This window comes from Dromaius novaehollandiae, chromosome 3, assembly GCF_036370855.1.
Source record: "Dromaius novaehollandiae isolate bDroNov1 chromosome 3, bDroNov1.hap1, whole genome shotgun sequence".
Lineage (NCBI taxonomy): Eukaryota > Metazoa > Chordata > Aves > Casuariiformes > Dromaiidae > Dromaius > Dromaius novaehollandiae.
This window is the reverse complement of record NC_088100.1, coordinates 78,906,360-78,934,318: the sequence shown is the minus strand read 5'-3', so window position 1 is coordinate 78,934,318 and position 27,959 is coordinate 78,906,360. Positions and strand designations below refer to the sequence as shown.

Here is a 27,959-nt window from a genome sequence, read left to right as displayed (position 1 = left end):
TCAGCACTCCTCTGTTCCTCTTACTGGGGTCGCTTTACGCAATAGTGTGCTATTTGAGTATGCTATTTAAAAGTTAAAAATATGAAGTATCCTCACTGCATTCCCAAAGGCCTGTGTGTTACAGGGATTTTTAATGAGATCAAAATAATTAAAATACAGAACATGCTAACGAAGAAGCAATCAAAGCATTAACATGAGCAAAGCCATGCATACAAACGGTGCGAGAATATTCTACACATATTAAAAAGAGGAGGAGATCCAAAAACTAAAGCGGCCTTCACACACCCCAAAAGGCACTGGACGAAATGTGGCCGCGAGAACAGGAATTCGCGGGAAAATCTTCAAAACGAGCAGCAGCCCCAACAACGCCCGCCGGGCCCGCGTACCCGCCTGAGGCCGCGGCGGCTCCGGCGGAAGCGGCGGGGCCGCGGCGCTGCCCCGCCCCGGGCCGCCCCTGGGGCGGGCGGCGGGGCCGAGCTGGCCGCGGGCCGCCCCGTGCCCCCTGCCCGAGCAGGCCCTGCCGTGGCGAGGCGCCGCTCGGCCCCGGGCGTCCCGCGCAGCCGCCGGCGGAGGGTGACGGGAGGCGGCGGGGAAGGTAACGCGCGGCGGTGCGCGCCGGCAGAGCCGCTGCGGGGGCCGGGGCGAGGCGGAGCCGGCGGAGCAAAGCGGCGGGGTCCCCGTGCGAGCCTGCCGGGCCGTCGCCCTCGGCGGGGCTGCTGGGCCGCACGCGTCGGGTGGCGGTCGCGGGAGCGGGGCTGAAGGGCTCACACGGCGGCGTGTTTATTTCTCATCAGCGGAGCTGTGTTTCAGTGCGCTGCCCGCCTCAGACGCTGCATGATATTTTTGCTCCCTCACTTTTCAAGGAAATCGTATCTCCCAGAGTTGGAGAAAACTGCTTTCTCCTTAGTAAACTTGACAGCCCCAAAGGCAGCAGTTTTGGTATCCTTCCGTCGCTTGTTCTCATTCCTATTTGAGATGTTCCCTGCTGCGCTGCGTTTTTACAACTTACAAAAACAGCTTTGCAATAAAATATGATGATTTTCGCTGTGGAATGAGCGCTTTACAGTGTCCCCACAGCACTGTGCTAAAAGTGGAGCAGTCAGTGGGTCTGTGAGGGACGCAAGGTGCAGCCCTGCGCAACAGTTGCCAGGAAGTCAGTGCAAGAGCTGAACACATCAGCTTGTGCCCTTTTGGCTAGTGCCAAAACCACACTCACACAAGTTCTGCTTTGATTTGTAGCTTGCGAGGAAAAGCCGTGAGAAACTTCTGCTAAAAACCAGCAACCGTGGAGGAGAGTGTTGCGTCTGAAAAATTTAAAAACTTCTCTAAGTAAGTAGCACCTTAAGTAGCACCCCGGCTTGCAGAGAGTGGTTAGCCTAGGATGGGTTATGGCGGTTAAAGTTGCTTGAGCAAAGAGCGTTGTTACAAACTGAATTAATACTTCTGACGCACAGTTTTTAACTTGGCTTTCTAACGTGTTGGGATGGAGGTGGTGTATGCTGCCTTGTTGGAGGTAGCACCAAAACCTGCATGTTTGTTTTTGTGCATTTAGATGCCAAACTAACTGCCTGGGGGATTGGGGTACTTTCCCCCTACTGCTGGCAATTTCACAGATTAGTAAAAGGTTAATTTAGGTGTCTCAAGCAGTGCGTGATGATAACTGTTATTTGCTCCAGGGTTTCCCCTAGAGTCTTGTTAGCTAAAACTCTAGAGGGAGTTTATGTATCAACATATCAGCAGAGAAACGTCATTTGTTATCATGTGAGAGTTACAGGTCAGGGAATGCCAGATCTGCTCACTGTCCCTTTTGTCCACGTTAAGCAGGCAGGGCAATATGCAAAATAAAACAGTACGTTTTGTTGATCTGATAACAGCATTTTTGAAGCCGCTTCTTTTTTTTTCTGGTCGTTATTTGACATCTGACTAAAAATAGGAGTCCAATGAGACAAGGAGATAATTGCTTTTATTTTTTATTGCAACTCAGTCTCTGGAAAAATCCTGTTTCTTCATGCATGCCATCTTAAGTCACACCAATTTGCAAAAGGGATGTCGTAATGCTTGCTGGCTTATCTTCCTTCTGTAACCTACTTCCTTAAGATGTTTTCTCTAGACCCTTCTACAATGTAGCCTTTTTGATGACTTCTCTTCTGAAGTCTTTATGACCTATGGTCATTTAAGTGATACTTGCTGCCATCTGAAAAAATGTGCTTTCTGAAGATAGGACAGGATCTTATGTAGAGACTCCTTACATCTCTGGACATTTTTATCTTGGGTAGATAAAATGTCATGCAGAAATAAAAAGTTCTGCTTGGTTGGTTATCAGTCGAAAATAACAGTTGATGAAATCATAAACAAGGTCTGTACAGCTCAATATCACTTTGTTAATCACTACTGTTCAAGTGATGAGACTCAACATCACTTTAAATGCAGAATGCCTGGGGAAATTGGATACCATGCAGTTAGTTGTGAGGTTTTGTACATTATGGGAATATAACAATTTCTTCAATATGAGATGCATGTCTTGCTTATCTGGCTTTGCTGAGGATTAATTTTGTATTATTGATCAGTTTTGTATACGAAATAGCGTGCTCTGAATTATTTGAAACTTGTGCTTGTCTTGCATGCTTAGTGGAAATTTTTCAGAGCTTTTTGAAGAAGGTAGATCAGAAAATGAGAAGTTATCAACTAAGACCTATCTAGTAATATTAGATCTTATAATAGGCCAAGCTGTTTTGCTTGATCATATATCTATTACAAATTGTGTAGATGTAAATGAAACAGAAGAAGAGGTAACAGCTGTAGTTCCTGCACAGTTCATCAACAGATTTTATGAAATCTAGCGAGTTAGCTATTGCAGTTGTGAAGTCCCAACCTCCTCACCGCTATTTGAGTTTTGACACACTGTGAATATGAAAGCTGGGGGTCTGCCCTCGGTGTCCTTCTGCAGTGAGGGAGCAGTGCTACAGTCGTCAAGCGCCTTCGGGGAGGGCATGCAAAGCTGGCCCGAAGCCCCATGCTGGCATGGAAAATGGACTTGTGCTTATAATGACCTGTGGATCAGAATAACACTGAATTTGGTAAAGTTAGCCATTATGGCTGAATCAGGAAGGCCTTTATTGGTGTCAGTACAGGCTTCATTTGGCTATTATAAGATAGGGTTGATTTAGAAACCTGCACGGAAAAAGGGACGTTAGTCGTGCAGCAAGCAGTCTTAAGGGGTTGGATAGCTTTTGGAGGTGAAAGGTATTTGGGGCACAACTTACACACAGTGTGTCTTCTTGCAGGGCATTTTGTGGGGCTTTCTTGTCATATCTCTCAAAATGGGAAAGTTGGAAAGAAGGTTTGGTGAACCATAAACAATTATATGTAAATCTGTGTGTGCACTTCTATTTCTGGCATCTAGGAAGTTAACTTTGAAGTGCTGTGGTCTGTCTGTGCAGGAGGGGTGAAGTGAAAGTGCTGTTAGTGAAAGTGAAGTTGATCTGTTTTTCCTTCGCTCGACTTCTCAAGTTCATAAAGTATTAGGTATGCCAGGCAGGCACATGTTTTTTCATAGAGGTGTAGGACAAGGACAGAAATTAATCTGTTTCTAGCAGCAATTTTTTTTGACCTCGGTCTGAGAGCTGACTTAAATTTAGAGAGTTGCATCTGTGGACATGATACTTCTGTTCCAATGGGTTTCTAATACTAACCTTGGTGAATCCAAGATGAATATTCAATGTTAAATTCAAAGTTTCTTTAATGAATCACTTTGGGCACTTGAGCTGACCACAAGTGGAGTGTTGTATTACATAAAGTGTGGTTACATAGAAAATGTATGTATCACTATTTATTGAAGAGTATGAAAATAAATATGTAAGTCACAAATGAGGCACAACGTTGGAGGAGATCCTCATTTAATTCATGGTTTTAAATCCACTGTAGAGTTGATAGTGCCTGTTGTTTCTGAGAGGCTCGTCGTCCTTCTCTGGTTTTTAAAATCTGCAATTTAGTACGTTGGATGACTAACAGGTTTCTTTGTTTTTGTTTTTTAACACCTTTTTATAGCTACTTGGTTAACAAAATGAAGCCTGCTAAGCTGCACTATTGGATTCTGGGTTGTTTTTCTATGGTGTTGTGTTGTGGGTGTACTTCGGAGAAATTCCTTCTGAGGTAAGTTACAACTTCGAAAGAAGTCTCTGGCATCTTGGCTATTCTTAAATGCAGAGCACAGATTTTTGTATCGTAGCTGAATTTTTAATCAGAGTAATCCTTGCTCTATTATGTTCTGTTTTCTGTGTGTTATCCCTTCCTTAGGGACTCGTAAAATGATGCACCTGCATTGCTGGAGGAGGAAAGGAGGTGTTCATGCCTAAGAAAAGGCATGAAAGAAGAGTGAAACTTAAATTGTCTGTTGAATTTACAGATTTTATGGTCTTGCTTTAGATGGATCATTCAGACTCACAGTGTGGTAACTGGACAAAAATCAGAAATAATTCAGAGAGAAATGATAGAAACCTGGAATCATCCCTCTGGCATGAATTGTGCGGACTGTTACGCTGTATACCCATACTTCTTTTTGGTTGCTGTTTCCTCAGTATCTCTAATTTTACATTCCTTCCTCTACAGCATCCCAACTATGGCTGGATCAGTACTGGGTAGCCTGTTGGTGGTTGCTGCACTTGGCAAGACATGGGCTTGAATGCCACTGGGCCACGGGGCAACCCAGGCTCTACATCCCACCCTTTCCTGCTGAATGCTGAGATGCCCATTGGATTATTTTAGGAGATAAACATTTCTCCTTCCTTCCATGCTTTGGCAAGAAAATAGCTAAGGGTGCTCAGATCTGTGCTGAACTTTGCATAATGGGTAAAATACAACCTTTTGGTGATTTGGATGCTTCGTTGAGGTTTTTTGGATCCCCAGGGGTTTGTCTATGGCCTGGCTGTCTTGGTGCAGAGGCTGCTGTAGAGGCACAGTGCTAAACCGCACAGGCAGGATAACTCTCAGGTCAAAAAAAGGGAGATATCCCTGAAGCTGGACAGGTGTTCAACATGCCTTCCCTTGGATGACAGTTACGAGCTTAAGATCCTAAAACTTACTTTCTTTTGGTAACCTAAATCCTTTTTCTGTTCTATCTTTAGCCAGTAAAGTGTGACCTAGGAAAATGTGACTTTTTTGTTTGTTTGTTTTAATCAAGGACATTTTTAAAGCAAGGAAATTAACTGCTATATAATGTTATGGAATTCTTCTATTCAGATTTCTACAACAGCAGTAAAGATCAGTTAGAAGTGTTATTGGTTTTCGTTGGGGCTATGCCTGATTTTGTTCCAGACGTGTTTAGCTAAATTATTTAAAAATCACAGATAAATGCGAGTGGTTATGATACAACATGGCCATTGCAAATTAGCAAAACCAGAGAAAGGACTGAAATGTGATGTAACTTGAGACTATTCCTAGCTGAAGTTGAGGGATAATTAGCTTTCTCATATGATTGTGTGAGTGGTTTTTTATTTTTTATTAAACCTCTGCTAGGTACTAAAAGGACATGTGACCGCTTGGTTACTAGCTTCCTGACAATTCTGTACATAGTGCTGTCAGCTTCAGCAAGTTCTGGTTTTGTTATTGTTGATTAGGTTACACTTGCAGTTCTATTTAATTACTTAATGTGGTTGCTTACTAGCTTAGTACGTGTATTGTACTTTATGAAGCAACAGTTTTTTTTCTCCACTTCTAGTATATCCAGATTAAGACTGCTCAGAACTGTTGGAAAATGAAGATGCCTCTGCGGAAGTGACAAAGACATGATTTAGGATTCCCATACTCTTAAACAAAATTTTTAAACTTTTAGCCCTGCATAATGATAAGATGGTAGTGATGCCTCTGTGAATTATACACAACTTTATTCTAAGAGGCTTTGAAGCACCTGTGTTCTTATAAAATACAGGATATTCCTTCTTTAGTTTTTTTTCAGATAACCGTAAAACTGTGTCACATTTTGATTATTAAATATTTTAAAATTACTTACTTTAAGTGTTTAAAAATACAGTGTTTGCAGTAAATATCTGTGAAATCATAAACTAAGCGTTTTTTGAGGTTTGTTTGCTTGGCGCCCTGCATTTTACTTTGTTTAATTTTTTCAGCCCGGAAGGCTGGTGACACTCGTCTGATCAAATTGCAGCTCCTGCAGTGTCAACTACGTTGCTTTTGCTTGTTTGCAGTCTCTGTTTAGGAGTACTTACAGTTCCAAGAATGCTGTATACTTTCTTTTCAGCAGATATACTTATCAAGCAGAATTAAAAGATTCTTGGCATACTAAACAAAGACATCTTTTCTATTGTTATAAGAGCTTGCCAGTAAACACTCTCCTAAATATAAAACAGAACAATACTTTTTCCATATTTTAAGAAGCAGCAAACATATGGAGAAAAGATGCTAGAAGGGAAATTTGTTTAATAATAAGGGGGTATTTGCAAGTTTCTAAATATGTTGCTTGTTTCTGTGCTTTGTTATGGTTTGTTCCTGCTGTGCTTTTAATTCTCAAATACCGCAGTAGAAACTATAAACAGTAACCAACTCTAAAATCAATGTGTTTATAGAAGTAAGTATTGTGCTGCTAGCTGGAGGTGGCATTCTTTTTGAAATGCTTGAGAAAAATAGATTTATTTTTCTTTCTCCAGTGACAGTCACCCCCATGCCTGGGAAAAGCTGTATCTTGCTCATCATTGGCCAGTGACTGTATGTAAGGTGAGATTTTTGTCTTTTGTTTTTCCTTTATCCTGACAAAGGGAGCTTTGAAAATTGAGCGAAAAATGCTTGAAAAAAGAATGAACAAAGCCCATTACGTGTTTAATACTGCTTACACCCTTATATCTTTATAAAGGCATTGGTTAATCTTAGTCCAACTTTATGCAACTTTCCCCAACACTCTAGGGTAGCAATAAACAACACAGGGTCGTGGCCTGTTATGGATATAGTAGTCAATGCAGGCCATACTGTATAATAAGCCTTAATTGCTTGTTAAGTGTTTTTTGATGTCTCCTTAGACCTAGACTTTGGCCAGACTGTGCTAGGAGACGTGTGCCTTGCCTGATTGAAGACAGCAGACTAGTAGATGAACAGTCTGGTGCACAATTGGGTTTAGCTATGTAATGTTGGCTCCAGAGTTTTAATGATAACTTATCAAATATGGGTATAATCAGGAAAAAAAAAAAGAGACCTGAAGCTGTTCTGGCAGGTGTCTTTGAGCACTTCTGCATCTGGGGGTGAAAAAAAAATCCTCAAAATGAATCCAACATACTGTCAAGCACAGCTAAGAGATGCAGTTCTTATGTTCCTTTTGCTGATAAATACCTATTACCATCTGATAAGTAAAACTTTTCTCTTATGCAGGAAATACTTGCCTTGAATACTTGAAACCAGCTAAGTTAAAAATATTCTGTACCTTAAAAAAGAAAATGTGATCAGATTTACTGACACAAGGATGAAGGATCCTGTAGGTAATAAAGAGAAGCTTCAGTCTTGGGCAAATGCTTGCTGCCTGTAGCCAAAAGATCCTACTTCTTGGATGTTTAAGTTTATCTATTTATAATATTAAAGTCTTACTTTGGGGCTATAGGTACTTCTTTATTTCTGATTCCTTTTTCTGGAACTATGTATAAAAGCAGTAACAGCAAAACTTACATATTACTAACAATTTTTGTGGAGAAGTGGGCATGCTTTGCATTAGCTAAATGTGTGGGGAGTGTTCAAGAACAAACTCAGAGATGAATGACTAGTTGAGGCCAAGGAGCAGCCACTGTTCTGTCTTTTTGTTTTGTTTTTGAGGGGGAGGAAGGGAGATTTGATGCACTTTGTGTCTGATTTTGCATTGAGCCAACATCACTGTTACAGACTGGCCGAGTTGCTGATGTTCTGAAATTTGTTTTGCCTAGCATAATTGGGCATTCAGAGTCAAAAGCAGTGGCAAACCCCTGCTTACATGAATAAGAGAGGCAAACTATCACAGAAAAACTTTTTCTTGTGATATATTAGTACTGGCTACTACTCTTAATTCTAGGGCGGTGCTGTTGATAGATGGACAAATAACCTTTATGAGCTTAAAGTGAAGACACTGCAGTGCAGGAGTGAACATATCAAGTATCAAAAAATGTAGATTTTCTTACACTTTATGTGAATTCCTTATGATATTCTGTAGTAGAAGATGGACAGAAACATTCCAAATGGGTGGAGAAAAACAGAAATTAGTATCATGTGAAGTGATTTTTTTGTAACCTTTCATATCAGAGTCACACAAACAGATTTTTCAGCTCTACTGCTGTACCAGCTTTCTATTTGTTAACGTTGCATATTAACTTAAGAGGAGTTCCCAAATTCAGCTATGGGCTTTTTTTTTTTTTTTTTAATATGTAGATTCTTCTGCATCTTCATTGTATTTATGTATGATTTATGTATGATCGCTATTTCATTTCAATGAGAAAATACTTTAAACATCATTCTTCAGTTTAAAACTGCTGACCAGGTTGAAAGGAAAAATAGCTGAGTGAAGGAAACTACAAAACCCTGCTTTGGTGAACTGTTTTATGCAGGTACTTACTAGTGTTTATACTTCCTGCATAAGGGAATCTGATTATGTACTGGGCAGTTTGCTGCATACTGTGCTCTTGGTAGGTGTGTGGATGACCTACATCTTAATTCCTAACTGTTTTGGATATGTGTGTGTGGGAAAAGATTTTCAGGCTTTCGAAGGAAAAGAAATATAACTTCATTTTTTTAAAATTAGTGGGCATAGTTCACATGCCAGAAATTTGAGAATATACATCTAGAAGTTCTTCCTATACTTTAAGCTATAAGCAATTGTGTTCCGCTGTTTGTTTTTTTTTTTAATTAGCTACTGTGTTCTGCACAGTTAAACTGGAAAGTATATGTTTTATAATCATATCTTCTAAACTAACCTATTAAAACAAGACTTGGATAGTGAGCATCATAAATGCGATAATTCTAGGACTTAAACTGCTGGCTTCTACAGTAAAAGAGTAAAGGAGGGAGAGATGCTTTTCCTCATCGTGTAAGTAATTATAAATTTCAGTATCTTATAACTGAACTAAAGTGACTATGTCATTGTAAAAGACATCATCATTTGAGGTCTGTGAACTGAGCGTGGAAGAGTTTAACAACCTCTTAATATAGTGTGCTTGTAGTGCAAATTTATTAAATTTCATGTGATTAATTTTTTGTTAATGTCCCATTAGTTGGCCTTTGTGGAGTTTTTATATGAATGATAACTCTTTACATGAGGTAGGAGGATAGAACTGCCTCACCTTGTCCACTTTCCCCAACAATTTCGTATCTGATAGAAATGAAAAATACTTTGGCAGAGTCAAACTTGAACTTTCTGGTCACAAATGAATGTGAATCCTGTTAGACAGAAGGAGTAATGACTCAAGGGCAAGAAGAGGGACTTTTCTTCCTCTTGGAGTTGTGAAGATCTTGAATTCAAAAATCAATAAAGGGGAAATTTTATTATTGCAGTTTTTGTGTCTTGGAGATTGTAAAAAGAGAAAATCTTCTGTAGGTGCTTCTTGCAGGAATACAGTAGGTGTGTGAGATGGGGAAGATCAGGTGCAAGTGTGTAGGCTATTCAGTTCCTGCTCTGGTGGGAATGGGAAGGATGATAAAGAAATGGGTTGTAAGCCCTGCTGCGGTCTGCTCTGTGCTGCATGTAGGTGCTGGTCAAATGGAAGAATCAAGGAAAGGACAACAGAATAGCCAGGTGAACAGAACAACCCCTGTTCAAGTTTGAATGTAGTGTTAGGCCGCAGATTATTTTATTTTTTATGAGATCAAGGATTCTCCTAATTTCAGGCTCTGGTAATAGTTTCACAGTGAAGTCTTAAAGGAAGAATAGAACACTGCTTTGTTTTATATTGATAAAAATAGAAGTAGTGACATAATACAGAAAGAATTAAAGGGACTACAGTGAGGGCAATACAATATTCTCATCTAGCAAAAAGTTCCTTATAATAGGATACTTTATTGCTTTCTTAGCTGTATGCAAACCCAGCTATTTTTAAGTGAGTCCAGTTCTTGACATACACTGCTTTGGAATGAAAGAAAAAAACTCTTTTCTAAATGCTAATGTAACTCCTAAGATAACTCTTAGTCTCTTCTTTAACCTTTTATTAAATGAGAGACAATATGTTATCTTTGTTGTCCTTGTAAGTATTCCCATCAAACGTTTGTTTGCTAGAAGACTGTGCTGAGGGCACTCTATCAGCATGAAGCAAGAAAGTACTTTCAAACCTAGTTCCCATAAGAAGCCATGTTACTCAGTAAAGACGAAGACCTAATTTCTATTTCCAGTGTGAATTATCTAGTGTGAATACTTCTGTCTCCAGTTTTATCGTCTGTGGTCCAATGAAACCAACTTCCCTATGAATGAGCTCTGTTTTAGATATTTTTGTGGGTCTTTGTTGTCTTGCGTCATGATAAACACGTGAAAGGTTTTTGCTTTTCAGCTTGTGCTAGAGAAAAGTGTTCAACAAAAAATGAATTTGTTTTATTTCCATCTTTCCAAAATTTTTTCATCAGTGTTTCTAAACTTGAGCCATTCAGTCAGTGATTAGTTTCAACCCAAGGGAAGGGTGTGGAGGAGAGGGAAGAACTGCAGAATGTTTGGGAGAGGGGAACTCAAGAGGGGAATCCGCTTCTCAGCTTCAAAAGAAAGGATTTTCCATAGCAATTGCAATGTTTCATTACAAAGTAACACTTAAATTTGTTCTTTAAACAGCCTACTTAAACAGGGTGGGGGAAAGGCAAAGCAGGGTTAAATATCTCACTTCACAGAAGCTGACATTTTATTTAAACATTTTTGGATATCTGTGTGTGATCCAGTACCGCTGCCATCCCAAGGAATTCAGAACTTGCACAGTTCTGCTTCCGTGATAATTTGATGCAATTTCGCTGTTAGCATTTGAGCAGGGGAAGGAGCTGCCAAGCTTCTGACAGCAACTGTTCAGCCAAGGTCCTGCCAGTACAGGTAGGCTCACCTCTCAGCTGCAGCATTTTCTCTCAGCGTGGGAGGTGGGTGCTGCCAAGGGCCGCTGGTGCTTTGTTCGGCGTTACAGATCATATGCAACTTGTTTGGATTGGGCTGATTATCATATTGCTTTAAAATGGGAGAAAACAATATTCCTTGTGTTCAAATTAACCCAAATAGGGAAGAACCTCTGGGGCCCAATGCCCACTTTAAAATACGCATTTATAACTCCATTTCAAGTCAACGTTTGCCTGAGGTTGAAGTAATCCTTCAGCAATTACCTGTTTTTTCAGAAACAGGAGGACTACCTGGCTTGCCAGACTGATGTTTGCTCATTTTACAATATTGATTTGGCAAGAACACTGGAAAAACACTAGTGCTAAAATTTGAAAGGAGGATGTGGGGTTTGCCAGAGCTTGTCCGAGCAGTGTGTTTAGGATGACCCAGGGAGCATGATGACACTGTGCTTGCTCCCAGCCTCGGCAGACCAAGCTGGTTAGCTGTCAGGCCGTAGCTCAGGGGATGATGAAGTCGTCGCTGGCTATTAATGTGCTCTAGGTTGCCCTAGATAACTCTTTCAGCTCCGCAAAGCTTGTGTCATGACAGGAGCAACATTAAGGTGTTTGCTGTGCGTGTTTGCTGAAAACCTTCCAGGAATGAAGCCAGTGCTGGGTTCAATTGCTTCTCTTTACTGGAGCGCGTAGGTGACGAGAGGGGGGAGGAAGGGAGAGGTGCAGAGCAAGGAAGGCTTTTTGGAGTTTGTGGTTTGGCTGCCACTGGCCTGTGGCATGTGAAAGGCAATTAGTGAGATTAGGGGTCTCTCTCTGCTCTTCTCTACGCTCTTGCTCTGACCTTGCATAAAACGCATGGTGACATAATTAAGACAGGAGGTGAAATGCAAAGCTGGTGTTTTGGGGAAGGAAAGCCTGAGGAGGTTGTTATTTAACGGGTAAAGTATTGATTTAAAAAAGCTGTAATTACTAAACAGAATAATTGGGGGAAAATACTGTGATGGTATTCTGTGACATGTGAGCATAGAATTTCTTTTGTGTAGTTGGGAATATGTAGTCTAATCTAAAGAGCAGTTGATATGTAGGCTGCTTTTCCTGCATTATCAAAAGTTTTATCTGGAGGCTTTTTTTTTGGTGGGAGCATATGTATTCTTTTCTCCTTGCTCTCTTCCCTCCTCCCTCAAGTCAAAATCTTAAAAAATACATTCTAACCCTTTTGCTTGGAGTAAGCAACCTATTTGATATGAACTGTAGTACCTATCTCATCTTGTTTTTTTCCTTCTGTAACTCTTTCCCTTTATAATACAATAACAAAATACTCCTGGACTTTTACAGATGGTTTTGTGCTTGTCTAATATTACAGTTTTTTGATGCATTAAAATACATTGACTTTGATAGCTCTGGACTCCTTGGAAAGGTTTGATGCTGAGGAAAATACTGAACACTGGCAGGCAGAATATCACAGGATAAATGTAGATTTAAATCCATTTGTGTAGTGTGGATCAGGCTACCTTCTATTAATGCAGAACCTGTCCTTTGTCTTATTTTTACCCTGCTCAGGCAGAACGTTTTCTGGTATTCACTTAATCTGCTTCAAAACCTCAGCGCCAGTTGATCTCAAGCAAGTGGGGCAATCCGTGGCAGCTTTGAGTAACTGGAGTTCCCCAATTCTGGGGCAAGTCAGAGCTCTCATTTTTCACTGGTACCTTGAGCTCTTATTTTGTCATTAAACCATTCTCCCGGAACACACACAACAAATACTCTGTATTCTTGTTTTCCACAGATGAGTGCTAATGATTGTCAGGACCCTCCAGAGTACTGGACGATCCATGGACTATGGTATGATCATAGAGTGCTTTTATTTCAACTTGGAAAACAAAAAATGAAGTTTTGCACCAGGATATCTAATGCTTTTTCCGTTGAGGGCTCAATCAATCTGTTTTATCTTATTATTACTTGAAACAAAAGCCCTCATTTTGTTGGAAATCAAAACCTATGTTTTGTTATAAAACTGAAATACCTTCCTGTATATCTCATGACTCACTGAGCTACTAAAATCCTATTGCCACATAAGCATTTTGCTTATACATCTCTATAAAACCACTGATGTTGTCAAACAAAGGGAAGTGTTTTTTTGTCCTCTTTCTTTCTCTCCTTGTTAGTGTCTCATGACTGCCTGTGGCTTTAAGAGTGTTAACTCAGCACAAATATTGTAAAAACATAAGAAAAATATATTTGCTTTCAGGAACTGGTATGAATGGCAGCAGTTTGAAGGTTTTCATAATCACAAATAAGGGGAAAAACTCAGTAGAGGAGGTTGGTGAGCTCTGTGCCCTGGAAGGGTGAGCAGCATTACAGCTGGATTTCAGTGGTGTTTAGGTGAGACTTGCAGAGTTGCCATATGGTACAGTGGTTGGGGAGGTTACCTTCAGTAGTGACACTGTGTGCAACCCCCTTCCATATCATTACTGTCCCCTGTACATCCTTTGCAGGGGATGTGAGGCGTTGGAGGGCCTAACAAAGCCTCTGTTCTTTGGGGAACATTCTGGCTGTGATTAATGTCTTGAATTTTTACTCATAAAACACTGTAGATGCTGATAGGTTTCTTGCTTTTTTTAAAATCAAATTTCCAGTTATAATCCTGCATGTTTAAAATTTAGGCTGATGATACATTGTCATGTACCATTAGTGAGTTGCAAGACATCTTTTTTTTTACTTTTATTTTTCTTCCCTAGGCCTAACAGAGGTGAAGAATGTAATAGGACATGGCACTTCAATGTCACTGAGATTAAGGTATTTATTTAAATCAAAACAGTCATACCAAGTAGGGATGAATGCAGTTACTTTTGCACATCCTGTATGCAAAATCTGTAACTCATAATGTATCACTCTTAAAGCAGTTTACTGACAGCTTTGTTCTTTTCAAGACTCCAAACATTCAGTATGTGCTTCTGGTATTACTTGAAGCCTGCAGTGCCTATGATGATTGGCAGCCCTTCATACTTGATTTTGTAGACATGCGGTTTGACATGTTCAGCCACTTTCTGCTGAAAAAATCTAGAGAACATAGGCTGTGGATCTCCAGTGATAACAAGCACCTGCCAAAAAGAGGTTACAGTTAATTCATGTTCTTTGCAAATCATTTTCTGCTGGAAAGCCAGAACTTGTAAAATAGGACATAGTTGAGTATGTTTTGTATGTGTCTTCTTCCAGGGCTGTTACTGAGCATCAGCTGTTTTAAGCCGTTTTCCTCTGCTGGGGCTGCTAAGAGAAATGAAAGTCCTCTCCAATATCTCCAAGCATAGGCACAGATAAGAAAGAGAGGAAAAGCGAAAACTGCAGTGCATTGTCGTCTTATAAAATAAAAAGGAAGAATTATTTTATTCGGCTGTTTTATAAACAGAGATGTGAGAGTTGAGCCTACAAATGTGAAAAGCTCCATGATTGCACAATTTCTGCCAGACAGTTGAAGGAGGCAGGGGATCAGTATTTTAATACATTGTTTCAGATATTTAGGTGTTTGCACCTGCCTATCACCTCCAACAACAGCATTTTCAGAATATTACAGGGAAAGGGCATCTTTTTCTGTCAGTAAATGTCTCTGTCAGGGACGTCGGAAGACAAGACTTCTGTTTTAAAAAATATATTGATTTATGTAGATTGTGTAAGAAATAGCTTTTCAGCTCTGCAGGTGCTTTTCCTTATTTTTGTTATTTTTAGGATCTTATGTCAGACATGAGATGCTATTGGCCTGATGTCCTTCATTCATCTCAGAACTGCACCCACTTCTGGTGAGTTCAAACAAAACTACACGGTATTTTGCGTATTGCTTTACGAAAAGTGTATATGAGTCAGGAATTCTTCAGGTGGGATGTGTACACTTATCCAGAGAGGAGCATATGCCTGAGAAGCAGCCTCCTGGACACCACTAAGAGCAGCACCTCTTGCCTTCTCAGTCTTATTAAAAAAAACAAAACGAAACTGTTCTTGCTAGAATGCTTGCGAAAAACAGCTGTTCAACAGGAGGCTATTGCAGAGCTTTTTGAGAAGTGGAACTTGGAGAGAGGGAGAGAATGTGTTCTCTTTGCCCCCAGGGAGAAGCAGCAGCTGCTGCTGACATTTAAATCTGAATGGCAGAAGGGCTCCTGGGATGTCACAGCTAGCTGCAAGAACAGCTTTTTAGCCTCTTTACACAGCTTCACTGTGCTACTGGCCTTTGGAAACTTCTTTTGGGCTCCCTCGCAAAGGAAGGAGTGGAAAAATAAGAGGGATTGGATGGTCCTGGCTACTTTTCTGCAGGCTTTCTCCCTTACCATTTATTTTTCTAGCAGCCTAAACCCAGATCAAGCGGGCATTTGTCTAGAGATCAGCTTGCCACGCTCATGGGGAGGGAGAAGGAGATTTTGATCTCTCCTGACAGCAGTCCTATTTTCCTTCTTCTCCAAGCTTCTCTTTCTTTTTGAGCAATTGGATACTTGGACTGAAGAGAAGCAAGTAGTGGGTATTACTTGTGTTTGCACCAGCCTCAGTTTGAGTGCATTATTTTAAACTAAAAGAAGTGGCAGTTCAAGTTCATTTGCTGCCTTGCAAGCTGGCATCAGCCAAGGTATGGACATGCAATTTGTTCTTCCAAAGCTACTGTGAAAGCAGTAACATAAGATAATAAGCAGAGTGTATAGCTAGGGGCAGTAATATCTAAAACTATCCCAGCTATTCAGTTAATTCAGTGCCTGGGGAGCTTTTCTTCAGATAACTATTTCCTCCCTGTATCACTGCGAAAAACCTTGAAGGGAGTCTGAAGGCTGTCTCTTTTAGTCTTGTCTTCACTCTGCAAAAGGTCCTAGTCCTCAGAGTCTTAACCTAGTTCCAGAAGTGCCTTATGACAGCCTAAACCTGTAATCCCATCAAAAGCACTTGCAGGTACTTTTCCCTCCACTCCTTTATTCTTGCACTGTACTCTCTCTCTGTGCCAGGGAGAGCATGACTGCCTCTTTCAGTGGTAGCACCAGTTTGCACCAATTTAAATTGCTCCTGGAGTTAGAATAAGAAAAGTATCTCCTAGAACTAGCACTGCTCATGCTGTGATCCCCTGTTCCTGAAAACAAGTGATTTCATCTGAAATATGTGCATAGCAGTCCTTGTTTTACTAATGGAGATATTTTGATAGACAGCAGGTATAAGCAAATGCAATCAAACTCTTTTTCTTTTCAGTTCAAGGCTAGCTAACAGCATTTGTTTCAATACCTGGAAATATAATTAGTATAAAAGCAATACAAAATAGATTATAACACTGTAACTAATACTTTGATTGACAAAGTAATTCAGTCCCTTTCAGTAAGGTGAAAAGTACACTGTAATTGAAAGCCCTAATTGCAGATTCTGTAAATGAAAACTCTTAAGCCAACTCGAAGCCAATAAAATTCTGTTGTACTTCTTATTTCAGTTAAAAATACTCTATTTAATTCTAATTTTTTAAAAAACATCTTTTTTATTTTAAAATTCCAGTGTGACAGAAATAAGAATCTGTGAGTAAAACTGGTTAATAAGATTTTCATTGCTGTAGACTAAAGACATGCTAATCAGATAAAGAGCATAAGCAGTGACAAGCAAAATGGATACTGAATATCATAGCATATCACAACAGGGTTTTTCGAAGACTGTTATAATTATGGAGTATGTTTCTTCCTGGGTTTACCTCTAACTGTAATCCTGGCTCAATGGGTGAGATGAGGAATACTTTCTGGGGATTTTAGGATGGGTGTGGGTGCCTCTGTAAAAATAATTGTGTATCTCTGTTCACGTTGTTAACATGCAGACTGTGACAATCACCACCCAGGAGTTTGAGTTGTACAGAATAGAATGCATTAATACAGGATAAGGGGATGTGGGTGCTTTATAAACTGAAAGCATCTCTTTTAAAGAAGTTTTAGATTAATAATCTTTTGGACCATATCAAAATTTCAGATCAAGAGAACTCCCTTCAGGATCACCTTACATGTGCAATCTAGTGGAGGGAATCCTCAGACTCTAGCCTATAGGACAGCTGGGTGTCCCTAATCCTCTGTATTTTGTGGGTAGCATGACTGTAAGTTTACAGATCTTTCTTCCTACCCTAATAATAAGCCAGTTTTCAAGCTGGGTGGTTTCTGCAATCCTCAGACCCACCTGGTATGCTTCCGACTTTTTCTGCCGCATCTGCATGACCTAGTGCTTGGGGAAACTCAGTCCTTGCTGTACACAACAGGAAGCAAAACATCTTTGAGTTTCAGCTTCCTTTCCACAGAGCTGAACTGTACCAGTTTCATTCCTTTGCATTTTTGCAGCCCCTTAAGACTTCATTTGTAGAACTCAGCCTTGAGCAGTGCAAGCATAGCATTTATTCTTAACAGTACTGTAGAGAAAATGATGGAGCTAGACAAATTACACAGTAGAACCCAATCGAATGCGGTAAGCTCTGCTCCTGTATGCCTACCAATGTGCTTTGTCCTACAAGGAGGGGAAACGTCCAGCAAAGTTCTTGATTAGCGTATGTGCTCGGCACTAATGCCTTGATTATGAATATGAGTGGTACAGAAGGGCGGATGGTCTTTCTGAATACAGCAAGCTATATTCTGTATCCACACAAGTATGAGCTGAGGCATAAGTGAAATGACCTTGTCTTATTCTGGCCCACAGGAAGGGCTTGAATAACACTGAGGCATTAATTCTTTTGACTTCTGAACACAAGTTCTTTTTCTTCTTCCCTGAAACCTGCAGCTCCTCCATTTCCTAACCACTTCAGTTTGCGTTGAAGTGGAAGAGGTGAAGGTGAAATTTCATATGCGTGTGCTTAATTGCCAGAATTGGGTGCATATTCATCACTCTGCTTTTTGGCTCTGCTGCAAAGAGCAAGTCACACTGTCAAAGGAAGTGTCATCTTGAAGTTGCTGTAATTGTTTTGAAGTGACTCTGAATTAGCTTTCCATTCTGGAAGCTCACAGTACTGATTTGAAAACTTGGGCCGTGTCTGCTCTTGGCTTTCCGCAACTGGTGAAGCATTGACACTGTCTGTGGGTAGCTCTGCGTCTTTTCATTTTGGGAACCCCACAGTCTCATTGCCTGGGCCCTGAAATTAGTCCTAGCTGGACCAAACCTCTCCAACAGCAGTTGCATGTCAGCAGTAACATGCTTCTAGAGCATCATCAGGTCTGTGGCCCTCTGTGTCTGCCTTCTTTCTGGAAACAGCAGGAAAATTAAATACAGGCATTGTGAAAAGCCTGCAAAAGACGGGCGCTACGTTTTATCCTTAGATTACACACACATATGCGTATAATCTTTGAAATACATTGGCATCCTACATGCAAATCCTTGCCTCCAGCTTCTTGCTGTTCCAGTTGCCCTTTGGATTTGACTGTTGTCTGCTTCTAGTCCAAGCTAACTGTCCTATATCTCTTGCCAAATTTGCCTCTAAAACAGCTTCCATCTTCTGTAAAATTGTAGTCTCCTTTCTTGTCAGTGATTTCAAGTACCTTGTCAGGAAATCTGCTGTTTGGCCAACTTAAAGTGGAGTTTTCCAGGCAGTAGACAATTCACTGCACATATATTATACACTTCCATTTGAATCAGACGTGCTCCAGTTAAAACTTTTTGCATAGTTTTGTTAGTTCTCTGTGACATAAAGCTGAAAGGACTACCAGGTACCTGCTGCAGTCAGAACTGTTTTATGTCTGCTCATGTCCTGAACAAAGAAGTCAGATTCAAATTAGATTTGATACAGCCGGGATTAGAACACTTCACAAGGCTGAATTTGTGAACGTATAGTGAAAATCTTCCAGTAACCCATCTTCTCCCCTTCTTCAGATTTCTTGGGCCTACAGTTGCTTTATTCATTTTCTGTTCAAAAGTAGTGTTATGAATGGACAACTCAGAGGCACGCTTTCAGGTGAAAAATAATTGGCCTGGTGCTTCTTTGCTTCTCCGCAAAGTATTGAGGCATCATAATGTCAGGGAATGCCCTGGTAGGGGCAGGTGTTTATGATTGGTTAATAACTTTTTGTGCATGTCTGCTGAGCTGACAGCTATTTAACACCAGTGACTCATGAAAATCTGAAAAAAACCCTGAAACAAAACAACAGATGTTCATATTAAAGATTATACTGCTTATTCTTTCAGTAGACTTTAGAATTCATAGGAATATCTTTGGAGCTTTGCCTCGTTTTTTTTTTTTTTTTTTTTTTTTTTTTGACATATATGAGCTTATATCTGTCATAATTTTGCAAGAATTGTTTTCTTTTGCACTCTGTTCCGTGGCATTAGTAGATCTCATAGTGCAATAGATGCAAGACTTCAGAACAGACCTGCCTAGATACAGCAAGGGGCAAAAGCGAGACTTGAGGCAACAGTCCTGTGTTATCAGCTTGTGCAGTTTCACTGATCTGCCCAAAATAAGGGTCAGATTCTTCAGTTCTGTAAAATTTTCAGTGCTTCAAAGTTCAGTTAGCGTAAAAGTTCCACTGGAAATTATAGAAACGAATGTTAGAAATATGCACTTTTTTGGCAAATTCTTACCATTCTGACCTCCAAAGATCTTAGTAATACAGTAAGAGAACTTTGTATGACATGAGTGTGATACATATTTATTTCATAAATTCCTTCATTTAACTATTTAAAAAAAAATCTGATTCAAAAGGAGACAGCTCAAAAAAGTGATACATTTTGGACTAACTTAGTCTAAAGAAGCACCTGAACAATCCTCTTGGCTTGATAAAGTTCTGTCACGCTCTTGTGTCACAAAGTTCTCTTAGTCAGCTTAAGTATGAAGTAACAATTTACTCCACATCATTATCTTATCTCCTCACCTTGCAGTCTTCAGCCTTAAGAAGATAGCTGTCTTCTTTTGAAGATATAGAGGGGGAAAAAAAGAATATTATCCTTTACAGGTGGAGAGCTGAACTATAATTAGGTGACTTTTTGCACAAATATACAACATTTACTGCAAAACAGAAAATCAATTCTGCATGTTCCAGGCCCATAATAATATCCCAACCATAGAAACATTCTCTCCTTTCTCTTCCACCATTCTGACATTAATTTGAACAGTCTCTCTCATGCAACTGTCAAGGACAACTCATATTTTTAATAAGACTTATTTTCTTGAAAGAATTATCTCAGTCTGATATTACAAACCATAACTAGGGACGATTTAGGCTTCTTCTCTACTCTCCTTGCAGGTCTAAAATCTCTTGGAAAATACTTCTACTAGAAAAAATGAATGTGTTGAAATAACTGAAATGGTAGGAGTGATCTTTTCTGGTTTTGCTTTTTGCACGTGCAGTGTTCGTTGTGTGAGATGTCCTACCACATAAATAACCTTTCAGTTACTTGATCGAAGCATATTGGCTAGCTTGCACAGACCATATCTCTGCAAATGATGTTTTCTAAAACATGAATTTTGCTCTCTGCCTATAGGAGACATGAGTGGGAGAAGCATGGAACTTGCGCAGCCACACTTCAGATCCTTAATTCTCAGAAGAAGTATTTTGGTAAAGCCCTGGAACTCTATCAACACCTTGATCTTAACAGGTGTGTAAATGAACTCCTTGATCTGCTTCCTATTTCAATGAGTTTCTAAAAGTTTCCAACCTAACTTAAAAAAACAAGTCTAGAAACCTGACAGCAGAGGAGAAATGAGCATTAGCATAAATTATTTTTAGTACTGGAGTTTGGAGGTAGGGTTGCCTGACACTGACAAGCATATCTCTGGCTACTTTGGAGCCTGGGGAGCAAGCAGTATACTTTGCAACATCTTTTTAGACAATGTGAGCCAGTACATTTTGAGGGCCTTTATCAGATATATCTCACTAACAAAAAACTCCAGTACCTGTAGCCTTCTAAATTAAGTGACAATACTCACAAACTTCTGAGTCATATTGTGGCCCAAACACTTAGAAAAGACAGTGCTCTGTTCAAAGGAAAGAACAAGCTGCATACATAACTGTGCTGAACAGTCCAGAATAGGCTGAGATTTAACAAGAGAGGATGGCCTGAAGGATAAAATTTAGTTGGTGCATAAAGCCCTCTGCCGTCCTTTCAAAAGTGCAAAGGAACAGCAATGTGGCATTCTTGCTTTTTCCTAGGGGCTGATTCTTCGTTGTGATTCCAAAGCACTGGCAATTCCAGATACAAAAACTTGATGATCATGTTGTGGCGTGTCCAAGCACTGTGTGTATGCATTAAGACTGCAAATGAATGCAAAAGTCCAAGAGTCCTTTCCTGATCAGTGCTTGGTGCTGAGGGAAACGTTGGTCTTGGATTTGTAGATCGGGAATTGGCTTTCTGTAGAGGATGGTAGTACCTAAGAGGAGGAGAAGATAGGTTTTCCATATTTATCTACAATTGTGTATGTTAAAAAAAAAAAAAATCCAGTTCCTGTTCTATCACTGTCTTGTTCAAGCAATGTCTTACCAAAGTCTTTTTCACTTTGCATATGTGGAAAGGAAATATGTCTTTATTCCATCCCCCATCATGTTTTTGTAGAATCTTGATCAGATTTTTCTAGGCACAGCACTTAAGAGTCATATGTACTATTAAAATTAGTAATGTCTGATAAGTCAATTGCCTAAGTAGCTGTGATGGTGTGACTAAAACATTTTACAGATGGTGCAGTGACCAACTATGTGACTCTTTATATCAGCATATGTAACACTGAAAAAGAATAGGGACTGAAAACATGTTGAAGTTAATTGCTCATAGCACATTCTTCATTGTAAAAATGAACATAATTAATTTATTCTTCACTGAACAGAATAAAGATTGCTAATGTTCTCACTGTACTTCATTTTTATTTTTTTCATGAGCAAAGGTGGTATTACAGTGATCAAAAGATTGTCTTCAAAAAAGAAGTTATTAAAAAGAAGACATCATACAGGCTGTTGTAAGAATGCGAGAACACTATCCTATCTACTGGCCTGCTCATATTCAGTGTCAAATGACTATGACAAACACATAGACCTTTAGTCAACTGGGTTAAATCTCCGCTGTGCAGGAGCTGACTTTGGAAGGGCTGAGCGTTATTAGCACTCACTGCATTGAATCCTGAGAGGTGCTGAACATTCCTAGTTCTTACTGAAGAGGCTGGGACTTAAGGAGACTCAGCACCTGTTGGGTCCTGAGTCTTGTTGGCATATTAAAGCTTGTGCTTTCTTCAAGATCGGGTCTAGAGAAACGGGGAATGTAGGCTACAGATTCTGGAGAGTTACCTCATTTCTCTTACGTGAGCAATATTTCTCTTCAAAAACATGCTTACTAAGGGACCATGAAAATGTTTCTGCCATGGCACTGATAATGCTGATCGAGATACCATGTACCTCTTCCTGCGTGCCGTGTGCCTCCCATCCCAGCAAGCCTCCCCTGAGGGAGATGGAATGAAGATCTGCATGAAGATGCACAGAGCACCTCATGCGTCTTCCTCGGTCCCTTTCCAATGGCCAGAGCACAAGGGCATGGCTCGGGGGAATAGGAGGCGATTAAACTGTATCTCCTACCTGGATCTTTCTAATGCTCTGTTGAGTGCCAACAAATGAAAACAGTATTTTCCTCTCCCTAGCTACGTCTGAAGACTTGCCTCTTCCAGCCCTTCTGGATAGGTAGGGTAGGGAGTTCTGGCTGACCCTGCTAAGTAGGGTGGCAAAGAGGCCTGTCAGAAATGGGAGCCTCACCTAGGCCTGGCAGAGGGTGGAAAACAAGCTTCCCTTGCTCTCCCTCATTGTCCTGCTTGCCAAGTTCTCACTAAGTCTGTCCATTTACCTAGTGGTTACGAAGTTATATTTGCATACAGGAATCATGGAAAGTGTTTCATCTTTGTTTCAGTTCTCTCCTGAAAGCTGGGATAAAGCCAGGCAGTACATATTACCAGGTAAGAGACAATCTTTTATAAAACAAAATCATGTGTATGTACTTTTCTCAGCAGAAGTCAAGTAATTGCTAAAGAGGAAGTGATCTCTTTTAATTGTATAGTTCTTTAGAGTTGTGCTTTATCTAAGAGTTTTTTATTAACTTACAAATGTGGGAATTGTTGAAAGAGGTGCTAGTGACTTCATAATTTATCCAGCTTTTTAATTTTTTAGATGACGGCCATTAAAGAAGCTCTCACAAGTTTTTATGGTGTAACACTAAAGATCCAATGTCTTCCTCCAGAAGAGGTAAAAAAAAATTAAAAGAAAAAACAGTAACAAGAAACCCTTTTCTTAAAAATGAACCTTGTTTATCAAATAACAAAAGCTAAAAAAAGAGTAACAGATCTTCAGTCTGTGGAAACTTAGGTCTGCCTATTCTTTGTGTTTATAGCTCTTTGCAAATTAGATATTGCTGAATTCCTAGAGTCAAGTTCATAAAAATGTTGCCTACGGACTGGCATCACTGAGTTCAGCTTATGTTGCTGTTGCCAGAGCCTTTTTTTAATGCATAAATACAACTAATGAAGGAAGTGCCCATTCTTCATCTAATAACCTTGTTGTTAGTATGCTGGCCCAGAAAATGGGAGGACTGAATTTGAAAGCCTTCTTCATTTCAAACGCAAACCCGCATCTCTTTTGCAGCTTTTGGGTGAATGCTGTAACGATCAGGCTAGAGGTGATGCTGTAGTTAAGTACTCTCTGCTCCTCCTGCTAAACCTTAATCACCATAAAGGAAATTACTAGGACTAACAGCTGTGATTAGAAAGGAGCCTGTGACTGCAGGCCTTGACAAATGTACTACCCATCAAAGTGATGGTTGTCTTTCCTTCACTTGGAATGGTTCATATATTTTGCTTGAAGAAGTTACTGAGTGAATAGAATTCCTCAGAAATAAAAAGCGATTCAGAAGCTTGTCTCTGAGGCTCTTATCAGAAAACCCTACCTGAAGACATATAAAAAGGCATTTTGAGCTTCAGCGTAGCTCAAGATGACCGTAGTCTTTTCTTTCCAAGAACATTACCTAAAATTGCCATCTCCCTTTATCTTTCCTTGCCAGTGATTGGGCTATGAGTCACAGTGCAGTGGACAATGTGGTACACAGCGACAGTGCGCCACTGCCAAAAATACAGGTCCACATATCTGAACCCAAAGTGTCTTTGAAGGGACAAAATACAGTAATACTCCAGACAGTTACATGGGTGGGCTGTGTAGTGCTCACTTTCCTGTTTCAGTAAGGTGTCTTAAAAAAAAAAAAAAAAAGAGAGAGAGAGAGAGAGAGACAATAACTCTTCCTCTTACAAGGGGGCCCCTTATTGTCTCAGCTTGATAAAAGTGGTTTACTACAAAACACTTCACAGAGTTATTGTAAATACACAGACGGCAGTTTTATGACAATTTGCCAAGATACAGTTGCTGTTGGTGTTTGATAGCTCGTGTTGTCAGTTCATTTGCTTTAGCAATGCTCCGAGGCTTTTATGCTCAGCTGTTGCTTTGCATGAAAAAGAATTATAGGTTAAAACTAATCCAAAATGTATATTTAAATTAGTTAAGCACCAAAAGAATATGGGCTGAATGTCAGTTGCTCACTCACCTCTCTCTTGATATTGAAGAAATACAGAGCTAATGCAAAGCCCAGATTTTAGCTGTTTATATTCACTGTAGTTCTACCATTGCCTTTAGTATAATCGGGATACAGTTCAAATTATGTGAAAGTAATTTAACAGTTTGAGTCTCCTGTGCTTAACAGCTGAAACTAATGAGTGATGGAGAGGAAAGAGGACACTCTAATTATTTAAAGATGGCCCTTTTCAGAGATCCAGCCTCGTAGTTGCCTGAGGTGGCAGACTGCCTTATTGGGGAACTCTGATGCCTGAAATATGTTACACATTTGCTGTGTTTTTATGTTTCTTAAATAAACAGAAAAACCCCACTGTTACTTTTCTTTTGTATATAGATTTTGTCCTGCTTAGCTGTTTCAAAAAGAATGTTTTCCACGTGCACTTCTTCATCACACTCATCCATTCTTTGGGCTTTTCTCATAATCTCCTTTCCTGCATATGGCTTCCATGCCTTCTTTTCTTTTTTGTGGCCACTGTCTTTCTTCCTCATCTGTCCTGCGGTTCAAAAATGACATCTCTGCTATTTTTGACAGACTGCTTTTGTGTTCTTCTCAGTAAAAGCTTTTGTAAAACTTTTCCTTTCTCCTTTTTGGAGAATTTTCTTTGCCTTAATTCCCGTCCTGCTATGGAAGGGTTGGTGAAAGGAGGCTTTCCAGATCAGACTTTTCCTTTAATATTCCCAGAATTGAGCCGGAGTTCATCATTAAGATGAACAGCTTCTGAATACTGTGCAGACTTGATAAATGCTAAAATAATCTGTGTCGCAACATTTCATAGTGAGACTTACTAGTCAGATTCCCCAAAATGTTACTGAATTGTGATGTTGGAATGTGTTTCCTTGTGTGCTTGCTCCTTAAAAATAAGTGTTTGCTATAAGCTGTTCAGAGTGGATACCTCTATTACCTGTTTCTCCCTCACATTTTTCAAGTGGCAAACCTACAAATAAGCACTACTGTGTACTATAGCTAAGGCAAATATATCTGAAGTATGAGTCTGTTTTCTTCTCCATAAGCTGATCTCATTCTTCTTGTCTCTAGGGTGAAAAAGCACAAACAATTGGCCAGATTGAATTCTGCTTCTCCAAAAAATTGGAGCTGAGAAACTGCACAGAATCGACGGGTGGATCCGAGCGGATGCAGGCTGACTTGGAGCTTGGAACAGGAGAGTTGTCTGTCTGCGATGATACTCTCCCTACCTACTACCCTTCACAGGTCCAAAGTCACAAATGAAACCACAAGAGCTTGAAAAACTTTTTAAACAAAAGCCCTTTAAGCATTACACCTTAGAAAGCAGTCTTGACTTAGCAATATTACCAAAACCTGTCCATTATCACTGGCATGCTATGAGGAGTTCTGCTGGAGGCAGAATGTGCTCCTTTTTCTGTTAAAGGAGAACAGCCTACTGTAGCAGATAACAAAATGTGGGCCGAAGTCTTGAATTGTTGTTCTGGTATTGATGGAGTTGGAATCTGATTTCCAGTTTTGTCTGGATTTTTTTGGCTCATTTACAGTTGAATCAATGTTCAAAAGAGAGCTGTGACTTCTTAGTTTCATTTGCAGTTAAGTCTGCCACATTAGCCGCTTTCTTCTATTTTTTGCCAGTGCACCGGGGGATTAAGTCATCCTTTGTCCCGAAAGGATGCTCATCTCTCTGAGGTGAGATGAGAATTTCTTGGGAAAAAAAATATTGTTATACAGGAGAACTTCGAGACCTGCCTGGAGGTCCTTTTCCAAACCCAATACCCATTGCTTTCTGTAAACTTGCTCTCCAGAAGTACTGAACGGAGGCCACATCCTCTGAGGCATTAAACCTTTTCTTACCCAGAGGTCACTGAGGACCAATGACAACTTTTTCACAACTTCTTAGTGAATGAAATAATAGTATAGGAAAATAACATTACGCCTTAGAAACATGATATTTATTCTTAATTTTTCATCTCATTTGAGCATTTAGCACTTCTACATAGGTGTGAGTGCCTGAAATCCATTTTAAAAAAATGAAATTTTCACATAATCACTTGGTTCCAAGAAACAGCTTTTTATGGGAAAAACAGTAAATACTACAAGATTTTCAGTGAAAAGTACAAATATTGGCAATAGTGCATCTCCATCCAATAATAATTAATTATGTGCAACAAAACTAAAAGTTTCCAAATGGCACCAAATTTGGATAACATCCACTATGAAGAGCTGCGTTGATGCAAGTGTCCCAAATTGTCTCTCAAAGAAATTGTGGCTCAAGGAACCATCTGTTAGAAAAATATTACTGGAAAAACATGAAATGCAGTGTTAGGAACAAAAATTACTGTGCCGTCTTGGTTTTAGAAACCATTCATATATACTCTCATTTTCTGCTGCCACTATCTCTGTACCACCATTCATTTAAGGCTCTGTTACCTTGCCATTCCAGAATGCTGTTAATTTTTTGAGTCCTTTCTTTAGAAACCCAGAGATCTTGCTTTAAAAAAGAAGAAAGGAAATACAGTAAAGGAGTGTGTTCTGCACTCTGTCGTGCCTTTCAGGGGAGGAGGGCATTCTCTTTCAAAATTTGTCTTCCTTTCTAAGAGGGGGAATATGCTAACATAATTTGTTTTTAAAGTATGCTACCCAGCCTTTAAAATCAACCCAGTTGTTCAGGAATAGCCTGTTCTTCCCCCTCTACTATTAGGGTCTTACTAGAAGTATTTGAAACTGATCTTACTGGTCACAAATGGAGAATTTTGAAGGGAAAGGGCTGAGAATGTAACGTGGTACCTGGCATATATAGCAATGAATTCACTGGTAGTTTAACTAGGCTCATATTTTTGGGTGAACTGGCTTCAAGGGCTGTTTGATTATATTAAATCCGGTAAGTGTTTTTGTGTGAATTCTGGATGGTAAGGCTGAATTTCCCTGTTAAATCTTTTTTCAGCAAAGTATAACAGGATGACTCCTGCTGTTGATTATGTGTGTAGCGCTCCGGCTGAACTCGGTGGGAACTCTGCATGCATTCTGAGCACACAAAGTTGACTCAAAGACCAGAAATAATCTATTGCTTATTGGTATTGTTTTGGACATGTTTCAGGGAGAGGCAGTGAAACAGGAAAAATATGTTGCCTTTTGGAAATGTTGTGATGATTCAATAGTTTCTGCAGGGTTAGTTTTAATAATTATGTGTAATGTTCTAATACTAAGAGGGAAACTTTGCAGACAACACTTTCTAAAATTTCAGTGTGTATGTATGTTTGTGTGTATATTGAATATAATCGCACATCTATTTCCAACCAAGAGCAGTAGTACTGGATTGCTTTATTCAGGAACTGTGCTGGTATGGTTTAAGAAATTGTCAGTGCTCCAAAGCTAATAAAAATTATATATAATGTCAGAAACATGATCTGCTC

General features: G+C 39.8%; 1 protein-coding gene across 1 annotated transcript; it reads left to right on the top strand.

Moving 5' to 3' along the window:
- Window positions 1-436: 436 nt before the first annotated feature.
- RNASET2 (ribonuclease T2) lies at window positions 437-27,952 on the top strand. Its single transcript, XM_064509230.1, has 11 exons — window positions 437-595; window positions 1,240-1,329; window positions 4,048-4,152; window positions 6,660-6,726; window positions 12,812-12,867; window positions 13,764-13,821; window positions 14,749-14,819; window positions 20,476-20,589; window positions 22,876-22,921; window positions 23,133-23,207; window positions 25,618-27,952. The coding sequence occupies exons 3-11, from the start codon at window positions 4,064-4,066 to the stop codon at window positions 25,807-25,809; spliced, it is 768 nt and encodes a 255-aa protein (XP_064365300.1). The 5' UTR covers window positions 437-595; window positions 1,240-1,329; window positions 4,048-4,063; the 3' UTR covers window positions 25,810-27,952.
- Window positions 27,953-27,959: the final 7 nt, after the last annotated feature.